This window comes from Helianthus annuus, chromosome 1 (genome assembly GCF_002127325.2).
Source record: "Helianthus annuus cultivar XRQ/B chromosome 1, HanXRQr2.0-SUNRISE, whole genome shotgun sequence".
In the NCBI taxonomy this organism is placed as follows: Eukaryota; Viridiplantae; Streptophyta; class Magnoliopsida; order Asterales; family Asteraceae; genus Helianthus; species Helianthus annuus.
The window spans coordinates 132,792,201-132,804,603 of record NC_035433.2 but is presented as its reverse complement, the minus strand read 5'-3'; the positions used below and the strand labels follow the sequence as shown (position 1 = coordinate 132,804,603).

The following is a 12,403-nucleotide window of genomic DNA, read 5'->3' as shown; positions in this document are numbered from 1 at the left end:
ATTTTTTATATATATCAGTTTTATAAAAATAAAATCTACTTAAACCTATAAATTTTATAAAACTAAAATGTTGGTGACCTTATTGAAAAAGGTAAAATAAAAAATCTTATCATATGTACCAAGTTTCTAATTCATCTTCTAATCTTTTAAATTCGCTCCTAAGGAAAAAGCTGAAGCCAGTGCCCCCCCCCCATCAAACAACTTATCGTTACCAAACCTTAAAATTACCCACCAAATTGTAATTATAATGCTATGAATCAAAAGTTTCTTTACTCAAGCCACTCAGAATAAGTATTAGTTAGTTACCCTCATAATCTTAATTAAATAAATATTTTATTTCTACCAACAAATTTCCTAGGTGCTCAACACATTTAAAAAATATGTAATGTTTTACAATTTTTTTCTATCTCTACAACTGATAAATACTAAAAATTGTAATTGATTGTTATGTGTTGCACACCAATGACGTTTTATCTTTATAAAACTGATTTATATAAAGAAGCTGTAAATTAATTTCTGTCTTAATTTATAAAATTTAAAACATCCTTTACCTTAGCAGAAAAAATAAACTGAGTTAGTGATTTGGATGAAAATTTATAAAAATTATGTGACAAAACTATTAATTTTTTTTTCTAAAAACTCCATGTATATTCTTTTTTATTATATATGTAACAAAAATAATTAAATAAAAGAAATTAAAAAGAGTTTGAGTAAATTGCCAAAATCATCCCTGTGGTTTTATATTTGTCAGTTTCATCCAAATATCCTCAACTTAACAGAAAAAATAAACTAAGTTAGTGGTTTAGATGAAAATGGCAAAAAGTTACAAACGTTGGGGGCAATTTGGTACAAAAGTGTCATTTTGGACGAAAATGGCAAACGTGCCAAAACCTCAAGGACGATTTTGGCAATTAACTCTAATAATAATAATAATAATAATAATAATAATAATAATAATAATAATAATAATAGTAACAATAATAATAATAATAATCTTCATATACTAATAAATGAAATTTTTTTTGTACACGTGTCATTCTCTGATGACACCTCCCTTTTAATAATAGTATTACATATTAATTTTATACACAAAATATAATATAATATTAATTAATATAGTTAGAGATAAACGTCTAAATTCAAATTTAATTAACAATTATCTATAACAAATATAAATGTATTAAATAATATAATAAGTATAATATTATTAATATAGTTAGAGATCAAACGTTTAATTTCAAATTTAATTAATAGTAAATTACTTTTTGAGTCCCTATGTTTTAATGGTTTTAACCACTTGAATCTAAAATCAAAAGGTTTAACACCTTAAGTCTGTAACCGTTCATTCACACCATCTGTAAAAAATTCAAAAAACCTTTTGTAAGGTTGAGTTCTCTAAGTTCTCACAACTCGTAGAAGTTTTCATTTTACCCTAACCATATATATTTGTTAAGATAAAATAAATTATTTGGATATAAACAATAATTACTAATAAAGTATCAAATCACATGTATAAGTAATGAAAATATAACTATTCTTTCGTTTTACTAATTTATCTAAATAAGTCATTTCATTAATAAGGATTATATACAAGTTTATAATTTACATTTTTCGTTATTCAACCCGTGTTACACGGGGTTGTAAGCTAGTATATATAATATAACAAACTAAACAATCTAAATATTTGTCTTTATAGAATTTTCTCAAACTTATAATCTCTTCAATACACTGAATAGGTTCGTAAATTTATACTTTAAATAAGTCCTAAAAATATTCGTAATGGAATAATGTCATGACCTTCCAAGTGGTGACGACTTTCAATCTCACCTAGATCCTTTGGACCTAGGCAGTGGCGGAGACACGAATTTTTTCCTATGGTGTCATTTTTTTTCGATATTTGGATTTGTAAAAATTTGGGGTCCAAAATTTCGGATCGGGTTGGGTCGATTCGGGTCGAATTACATAATAAAAATCACTATCATAATAAAAGTGCCATGTCATTGAAATAACCCAAAATAAAAATACAAAGTCATTTATAATATATATAATAAAATACATTTCATAGTTGCTCCCTACGTGTTTTCATATTTTGAAAACGATTCATAGCGTCTTCAATCGCAACTTTCGCAAAGAACTCTTTTTCAATATAACAAATGCAAGCATCAGTCAAATACTCATCACTCATCCGATTCCGTAAATCCGTCTTCACATGCTTCATAGCAGAAAAACATATTTCAAACACTTGCCGTTGCAACCGGTAGAACTAATGATAATTTCAATAAACGATAGACCAATGGATATCCAACATGTTTATTTGTTTCTACCATCATTGTTGCAAGGTTAGATATATCTTTCACGTTGGCAAACCTTTTATCGCCTCTTATGTTATTAATGTAGATATCGAGCTCATTCATAAGATAATCTCTTTCTTCATAATTAAAATCATGCGGATACATCTCGGCCAACCTTAATATCTTTGAAACATCAAATGCACTAAAATTATCATTTGGGCTCAAAGCACTCATATACATTAGCAATTCAGTGGTTACCTCATTAAAACGGTTGCCAATCTCTTGAATTTGCATATCTAACACCGTGTTGAAATTTTCAACCTCATAAAAATGACGATTAGTGATGTTAGTCTTTCTCCTTCTATATTTTGGGTCAATGTATTCGGCATCCATGTCGACCATTTCAATTTCATTTTTATCACAGAATGATGCCACATCTTTCACAAGTGAATCAAATCCTTCGAGTCTAAACGTTTGTAATTGTTGTTTTGTTGCATTAACCATCCCAACTGCATTCACTATATCTTGATCATTTCTTTGAAGAGCTTGAGACAATGTATTAGTCACCACTAAGATGTGCTTCATCAAATGTAGATAATATGCAAAATCATATGACTTCATGTATTTCCAAATTCCATTACCTTGTCTTTGTTGAATATTAATTTGACCGGAACTTCAAATATATTCAAGCACTTCAATAATTGTTGGGTATAGTTGAACCAAACGCACTAGTGTTTTATAATGCGAATTCCATCGTGTATCTCCAGCTCTTGCAAGGGAAAGTTCTTGATTTAAACCACTTCCAGTTTCAACTTCTTCACGACCTATTGCTTCTTTTAGTTTATCTTTTTGACTTTCTCGAATCAAATCTATTCGTTTGCAAGATGCACAACCCACATTTGTCAAATTCGACACCTCTTCAAAAAATTTCCAAATATCATCATGCTTGTTTGCAAGGGCCACAACAACTAGTTGAAGTTGGTGGGCAAAACAATGTACAAAATAAGCCGAAGAATTTTCTTTCAAAATTAAAGCTTTCAATCCATTAAACTCACCTGCCATATTGCTTGCACCATCATATCCTTGACCTCTTACCTTCGTTAAACTCAAATTATATTTAGCAAATAACTCATCAATAGCATATTTAAGAGATAATGAAGTTGTTTCTTTGACATGAACAAGGCCAACAAATCGCTCTTTAACAACTCCCAATTTATCCACATACCTCAACACCAACATGTGTTTTAAGTCTGTCTTTTTTGTTCCAATAGTAATAGCCCTCACTAACAAATGTTTCTTTTTGACCAGGTTCCTTGAATAACTAACAAAACAAGCAATAGACTCGATCCGTTTTTTCACTATATTCCAACCAAGTTGGATATGATTCAAACCATTTCACACTAAATTGTCTATCTTCACCACTCAAATTTCGTACCGGAAAATCATGGCTTTTTGGTTGGCATGGACCTTTAGCCAAATATGCTCGTCTAACTTCATCTTTTTGATCAGGATGATAAGATGAAATCGGTTTCCTTTCAGAAGGATCCCATGGAAGATCATCTAAATCAATCTTACTCGGTTTACTATTTGAAGTTGAAGAACCAAAGTTTGTTGACTTTCTCTTTAGGAATCGATCAAGAAACTCTAAAAAAAGCCAAAAACAACCAATATTGAATATACATATGCATCAAATATTGAATGATAAAAAATAAATGAAAAAACTAACCTTTACTCATATTATTTGATTAATAATGATCAAAAGTCAAAGTTGTGACTCAAGAGGCGAGGCAAGGCAAGGCAACGAGACTTTTGGTATTATTCTGGAATATGATACAATTCAACAGGAGGGGGGGGGAGGGGAGGAGTTCAATCAGTATCACGCAGCATTTTTTTTTCAAGTTAGGTTTAACAATATGACCTATAAGGCTATAATAGTTATTGGGTTATAAAAGTTAGATAAATATGGGCCTTTTGATGACTTAAAGCTTACTGTATACAAAAAATCTAATTGGGCTTAATTTTTAAACTATAAATATGTTTATTATGTAAAACGTTTTGAAAAAAAAATAAAAGTGGCTCTAAAAAAAGCAATGGTGTCGCAAGTAAAAAACAATGGTGTCGCTCATATTTTTTCTATTATACGATACATATAAAGCGCAAATTTGAATGGTGTCGGCCGACACCGTTGCCGAGTATGTGGCTCCGCCACTGGACCTAGGATACCTTGGTGACACAAAACGTAACTTACGACTTATGAATATTTGAAATAATTAAAACCTTACTATTCATCGCGGTATTGTATTCATTAAGTTTAGTATTTGTATTTTATTACTCTAGGATAATTCACATCATTTGAAGTGCTCTTTCTTTCATTCGTATGCTTATTTCAAGAAATCGCACGAAACGCAACTTGTGAGTAGATCTTCCTTCTTCCCCCTTTTGTCACTTTAAATTTTTTTGGGGAGTATCATGTGTCACGTGTCCATAAGTGTTTCGTATTATTTCCCAACATGCAAACTTAAATGTCATATGTGTTCATGTTTGGTATCTGTCACACCCCGATTTCCACGTGTTTCACCGGTGGGCCCGGTGGGGGATTACCGTGACGTAGTTGGCAACAATATAGTCAAACCACACAATATTTAAATGCACAGCGGAATCATAAAGATAGATTATATTTCAACCATCAAATGTAATATCCAAGTATCACAAGTAGTTGAAATGAATCCACAGGGGATCAAAATGAAAATAGAAATATTGTTCAACAGATATTGGCATCCCAAGCTTGCGAGACTCTAACGATGCTAAGGAGTGGCCAGCCTATTTCGTACAGAACCTGCATTTAATCTTTTTGGGGAAAATACGTCAGTTTACACTGGTAAATACATTCAACCGACACTTTTTGTAAAAGGTTTAATAAAATTAATTTGAATGCACAAGGCACAAACTCTTTATAACTTGGGATAATTTATCAATTAAATCTTGTAAAAGAATTACATGTTCACTATGCGTTCGGTCGCCCGGGTCGTGCCGGGTTTAAGGTTAATTGACACGCCACAAAGCATAAAGCCGTGGCGGAAAAACCAACGGTTATACCTTTAATAATATAGACACATTATCGGGTGTACGCCTACACCCGCGTGTCGAGGTCGTGGCCATTTCGTAAAATGATGCCAAGGATATCCGGGACATGGTCATAAAGCTTCCAAAGGCGTAAAGCCAACAAAACCAATTTTTAAACGGGTCACATTGATAATACCCAACTACTAATGAGTTGGGGTCAATTGCCCGACCAAGCGGTGTTTTAAATACCGTAACCCAAGCCCGTATAACGGAAAATAAGTTAAAAGTATTTACCGGAGCAAGTAATAACCTCAATCAAACAAATGCAAGTATCTTTTACTGGTCTCCTATTCTGGAACGAAGGTTTATAACAACCTATTAGAATCCTAACGGGTCTTTAATTTAGCCTTAGCTTAGACCGGTCAGTTTCAAAGGATAATTACGGTTTAATCGCGTGAAAGGCGAAAACCGGGAATGGAATGTGGTTTGGACCCAACAAGTTTGAAGACTTGTTTTATATGGGTATAATAACCACACTCTGGATTTTGAAGTGAAAATGATAAGGTTTGACCCGTTTCGGCTAGTTTATGTAAACTAGTTACATAAACCGAACCGTGCGCGCAAAAGGCGTAACGGTAATCCGTAAGGGTCCTACACAGGTTTCCTAAGTTAATATGCTCTAAAGAGGTTGTGGCATCAGTAGGATACCTTCCATAATGCCCGTAACGAATTTAACCCCAATATACACCCCGTAGGGGTATTTCGGTCTTTTTAAAGATTATAAAAAGGGGTTTCCGAGTTCTACAGGAAATCTGAGTTTTCCGAACAGTTTATGAAGTCCAAAATACTCTATTTATCATTTAAAATCAGTAGCAACTGGAATCGAGTCAAAATACCATGTAGAACTCAAGTTATGTCCGAAAAGGGTATATTCGGTAATTGCCGAATCGATGTCATAACCGCAGGTTATGAGCAGGTTAAAAATAATTAAAAATCTTTAAAATTCCAAAATATTATTTTACATCAGTGTGTAAAAGGTTTGGTGTCGAAATTTGGGCTTAGATAGGTCTTATGCTAATTGCGCCGTTTAATTACTAAAGTTTCCGTAATTGCGCTATTTAGCATAACTCCTATTCTAGACCTCGGATTGACGTGAGATTTTAGGGACATGCTTAGAAATCAGTAACTAAGGTTATTGTCCTTTCACATGTCCAAAATTCTCGTTTTAAAGTGAAAAGGGCGTTATGGTCAACTTTTAAGCTTTTAACGGAAATGTGCTAAAGACTCGGACAAACAACGGACCGGTCACAGAGGGGTATACCATCATGTAACCTGGTCCTAAGGGAGTCCTAAGGCATATCTACAACATACCATAACGGGTCAGAACTGAAGTCAAAGCAAAAGTCAAAGCTTTGCGACTTTCGGTTCCGAACCGGGTCAAAACAGTAAATGGTCGTACCAAACAAGCTTAGACGAGTTAGTATACTTTTTATCATGTTATATGAGTGTTAAAACAGGTTACACGCCATCTACATTACTGATTATGCATAAAATCGCAATTTAGCATTCTGTTGACTTTTTCTAAGCAGGTTTGACTCGACATTCGGACTAGTTAGAGTGGGAATCAGAGGGTGCCCTTTTAGGGGTTTAATGCCCACATAATTACCAACATATAACTTTGATTCGACAAACCACTGGACCATTTGTGATATATTGTAAAGTCAATCGTTAATTACGACGGATTGACTTTTGGGCTATAACTAAGCAAAAACTGAACTAAGAAGGGTGGAGCATACTTACAAGAGTCCTATGCACGAACAAGGATGAGTATTGAAGGCTCTTGAGCTCCAGAAGTGATCAAGGATGCAGATTGAAGGTGTGAGGAACAATGTTGCACAAGGTGGCCCTTTATAGTAAACTACACACCTTAGATCCTTGACAACTAAGGCTACAAGTGCTCTTGGATGATCACCAAGTGTCCCTGAGTGCTAGGGGACGTTTAGGGGGTGCCCATGCTCTCATAATTGCTCAGAAAGTCGGTTAAAACAGCAATCAGTGCTCCTGTCCGACTTTTCTATAACTGGGGGGCTGACGCGGCCCGCGTAAGAGATCACTTAACTCTTACGCGGGTCGCCTGAATCCTTCTGACAAGCCCATATCTTCTACTGACCATGCAGCCCGCGTAAGATCGCTTGGTTCGCTAACGCGGCCCGCCTGAGACCAGTTTTTCAAGATTTTCAAATCTTTTGTAATTATTGCCCTGGCCTTTCGGTTTCGAAGGGGTAACTTTGCGTTTTGGGCCTCGTTTATTTACGAATAAGGGCCTCGGAACTTTTACCCAACTTATTAACCCTTTAATTTATTATTACCCGAAAAGTCTTAACTTTTAAAGTTTGACGCTTTTAACCCTTTTTAACGAATTCGATCATAACTTTCTCGTTTTAAAACGGAACTTCGTGAAATTTATATCGCGCATTCTAGTGAGTATAATTTACCATTACAAAGCCCCGGGTATGCCCAAAGGTCACTCAGAGGTGTAACTTAAACATGTTGACACATTTGGCCCCTGTAGTTTGTAATTCCTCACTTTCTTCCACAATTCGTTCCGTACGATCCATGATTCATTCGTTTGAAGGTACGAACATCATTTAGGGTTACTATACAATATATTTATCCCTCATTGACATTTTTAACACTCGAATTTACATACTTTCAATGTTTGTCAACTTTAGTCCTTTATTTAGTATCTAATACCACGTGTAAACCTAAGACACGTGTCAATACATTATTGGACGCAAAATTTCGAGGTGTTACATCCTCACCCCCTTAAAAGAAATCTCGACCTCGAGATTTACTACAATAAATGAGGGTACTTTTCTTTCATCGTGGACTCTACCTCCCACGTGTACTCGGGACCTCTACGGGCATCCCATTTTACCTTCACTATTGGTATATACTGCCTGCGAAGCTTCTTAACCTGTCGATCCTCGATCGACACAGGTTTTTCAACGAACTTTAAGCTCTCGTCGATGTGCACATCTGTATGCGGTATAACCAGTGATTCGTCAGCGAAACACTTCTTCAGGTTACGGATGTGGAACACATTGTGGATACCACTGAGCTTTTCCGGTAAGTTTAACTTATAGGCAACCGATCCGACACGTTCGATTACCTAGAAAGGTCCAATATATCTCGGGCTCAACTTGCCTTTCTTACCGAATCGCATCACCCCCTTCCAGGGTGATACCTTAAGCAATACCTTGTCGCCTACTTCGAAATTGAAAGGCTTACGCTTCAAATCTGCGTAGCTCTTCTGCCTGTCTCGGGCAGCTTTCAATCGATCGGGAACTTGGACAATCTTGTCCGTTGTTTCGAATATTATGTCAGGTCCTGTCATCTGGACATCTCCAACTTCTGCCCAACAAACGGGCGTTCTACATTTTCTACCATATAGAGCTTCAAAAGGTGCAGCCTTAATGCTTGTATGGTAGCTGTTGTTATAGGAGAACTTGACCAATGGTAGGTGGTTATCCCAGCTACCACCTAAGTCGATCGCACATGCACGGAGCATGTCTTCCAACGTTTGGATTGTACGCTCACTCTGTCCATCTGTCTGAGGGTGGTAAGCCGTACTGAAATTCAAACGTGTGCCCAAAGATTGTTGGAAACTTTTCCAAAAGTGTGACGTGTACCTGGTATCTCTATCAGAGATAATAGACACAGGCACGCCATGAAGGGCTACAATCTTATCTACAAACAACTGGGCTAGTAAATCGGAGCTATGAGTCTCCTTTATGGGTAGGAAATGTGCTGACTTGGTCAGTCTATCAACTATTACCCATATTGTATCGTTTCCCTTCTTTGTCTTTGGAAACTTGGTGATGAAATCCATCGTCACCATTTCCCATTTCCACTCGGGAAGGTCAGGCTGTTATAGCAAGCCTGACGGCTTTTGATGTTCTGCCTTTACTTGCGCACAAGTCAAACATTTCGCTACATAGGTGGCTATAGACTTCTTCAAGCCTATCCACCAGAAATTTGCCTTTAAGTCTTGGTACATTTTATCCGCTCCAGGATGAACGAAATATCGGGAACTGTGGGCTTCCTGAAGGATAACGTCACGAAGACCTCCATAAACAGGAACCCATATCCTTCCATTCAATCTCATAATTCCGTCTTTGCCATAGGATAACTGTTCTTCAGTTACTCCTAGCTTCTCGTGAGGATAGTTAGCTTCTAACACAGCTTCCTTCTGTGCAGCTAACAATCTCTCATTCAGACTGTTCTTGATTTCAATGCTCTTGGCATTGATCCTTATTGGTTTCACTCTTTCTTTTCTGCTCAAGGCATCTGCGACTACATTGGCCTTTCCTGGATGGTATCTTATTTCACAGTCATAATCGTTCAGAGTTTCCATCCAACGTCGCTGCCTCAATTCAAATCTTTCTGATTGAATAGATGTTGAAGGCTTTTGTGATCAGAATAGATCACAAATTTAATGCCATACAAGTAATGTCTCCATAGCTTTAGTGCAAATACAACGGCACCCAATTCCAAGTCATGGGTGGTGTAGTTCTTTTCATGCACTTTTAATTGTCGTGATGCATAGGCAATCACCTTGCCCCTCTGCATAAGCACACAACCCATACCGGTGTGCAACGCATCACAATATACGACAAATTCTTCCATTCCTTCCGGCAATGTCAACACTGGAGCATTGCTCAGCTTTTGCTTGAGGATATCGAAAGCTTCTTGCTGCTTAGGGCCCCAATTTATATTCTTTCTAGTTAAAGAAGTTAGGGGTGCAGCAATTCTTGAAAAATTTTCGATGAAGCGTCTGTAGTATCCTGCTAGACCTAGGAAACTGCGAATCTCAGTAGGCGTCTTCGGCTCCTGCCAATTCATGACGGCTTCAACTTTGGCGGGATCCACTTGGATACCACGCTCACTGACTACATGCCCAAGGAACTGGACTTCTCGTAGCCAAAATTCACATTTAGAGAACTTGGCATACAGCTTTTCTTGATGAAGCAATTTAAGAATACATCGAAGGTGCTTCTCGTGGTCAGCTTGACTCCTTGAGTAGATGAGGATGTCATCGATGAAGACAATGACAAATTTATCCAAATAAGGCTTGCAGACGCGATTCATGAGATCCATGAATGCGGCAGGTGCATTAGTGAGCCCAAAAGGCATCACTAGGAACTCGAAATGACCATAACTAGTCCTGAATGCAGTCTTGTGCACATCTTCGTCCTTGACCTTCAATTGATGGTACCCTGACCTTAGGTCAATCTTGGAAAAGTAGCTCGCTCCTTGCAACTGATCGAACAGATCGTCGATCCTAGGCAAAGGATACCTATTCTTGATTGTAACTTTATTCAGCTCACGGTAATCGATGCATAGACGCATCGAACCATCTTTCTTCTTGACGAACAGGATTGGTGCTCCCCAAGGAGATGAACTTGGTCTAACAAATCCTTTGGCCAGCAGATCATCTAGTTGCGTCCTCAGTTCTTTCATTTCCGTGGGTGCCAATCTATAAGGTGCTCTCGCAATAGGCGCGGCTCCTGGAATGATGTCGATACTGAATTCCACTTGCCTATCTGGTGGCAAGCCAGGCAGTTCTTCTGGGAAAACTTCAGGATAGTCAGAGATGACTGGGATGTAACAACCCGCACCTTCGTGCGTTGTTACTACTCGATACACTCGTTACGCCTAGCACCGGAGATTCGGATCATAATGTAACTATATCAATTATATCGCTAAATCGAAGTACAATCGAATAATTACGCATATTCTATCGCTATTACAAACCTATTTTTGCATAACACTCACGATGATGTCGAGTAAAGGCCTAATCTACCCTTCTCGATGAGCGTGAGGTGTCAAAATATGAGTAATCAACGCTAACGAGGGTTATCAGGTGAGTACTATGACTCTAACCGTCATGACGATGATGGCAATAAGAGTAAGTGGTGCCCCGATAATCATTGTGGCACATCACATCGAAGAACGCACTCTAAGGCACGCGTAACTCGATCACCGCACTGTGAATGATAGGAAGTAACAATGCAATAAAGCTAATCAATCAATAACCAAGGTGAATCGAATCAATCGTCAAACTCAAGTGTGGGGATTTTAGTACTTTTTATACGTGTGTGTGTGCCTTATGTGTTACTTGTGCATGTTTACTTTATGTTAAAGTGTGTGGTGAATCAATCAAATCAATCAAGACTCAAAGGTGAATCAAACCCAATGGAAATCGAACCCGAAATGGTTGTAAGGATGCTCGTATGTTAGATATAGTAGTTGAGACTAAAAGTAATTTGATTAGGAATTCTATCATTCTCAAATCATCATTTATCGAACTCGAAATATCAAAAATCGTCGCGAAACACTCAAAACCAGGCAAGCCGATCGAACAGGGCAACCTGATCGAACAGGCTAGCCGATCGAACAGGGCAACCTGATCGAACAGGCTAGCCGATCGAACAGGGCAACCTGATCGAACAGGCTAGCCGATCGAACAGGCTGTTCGATCGGGCAGCTGCTCGATCAGGGATGCTGTTCGATCAGCTGACCCTCTCCTCTTTTGGAAGCCTATAAATAGGGCTGTCTTTGTCAAACTTTCCACTTTTGGAAAAGCTCTGACCGACCAGCCTCTTCTTCTCACTAGATCTCAGATTTCTCTCAAACCGGTAAGTATTACGCTCTAATCCTTGTACGTTTTTGTTCATTAATCGATTCTACATCTTTCTATCTTTCAAAACTGGGATTTCATCCATGAAATCACCAAGATCTAGGTGTTCTTGGGTGATGTCATCATGTGTTCTTCAAGAACACTAAGTTTTGGCATCATTCCACCATGAATAGCTTAGATCTAACCGATTTCCACATAAATAACCTAAAATCTACCAAAGATCTTAACATTTCACGGTGGGAAAGGATTGGAAGATGGGTTTTCATCTATCTTTCAACTCTTTTACACTCAAACCGGTGAAAACGAAGCTTGAACCGATTTATAAACCATTCTAAACAAACACATG

General features: G+C 37.2%; 1 protein-coding gene across 1 annotated transcript; it reads right to left on the bottom strand.

Moving 5' to 3' along the window:
• Positions 1–2,059: 2,059 nt before the first annotated feature.
• Positions 2,060–2,912, bottom strand: LOC110931666. Its single transcript, XM_035989289.1, has 2 exons — positions 2,325–2,912; positions 2,060–2,212 (listed from the first exon to the last, which is right to left on the bottom strand). Exons 1-2 carry the CDS (start codon positions 2,910–2,912, stop codon positions 2,060–2,062), a joined length of 741 nt encoding a protein of 246 aa, XP_035845182.1.
• Positions 2,913–12,403: the final 9,491 nt, after the last annotated feature.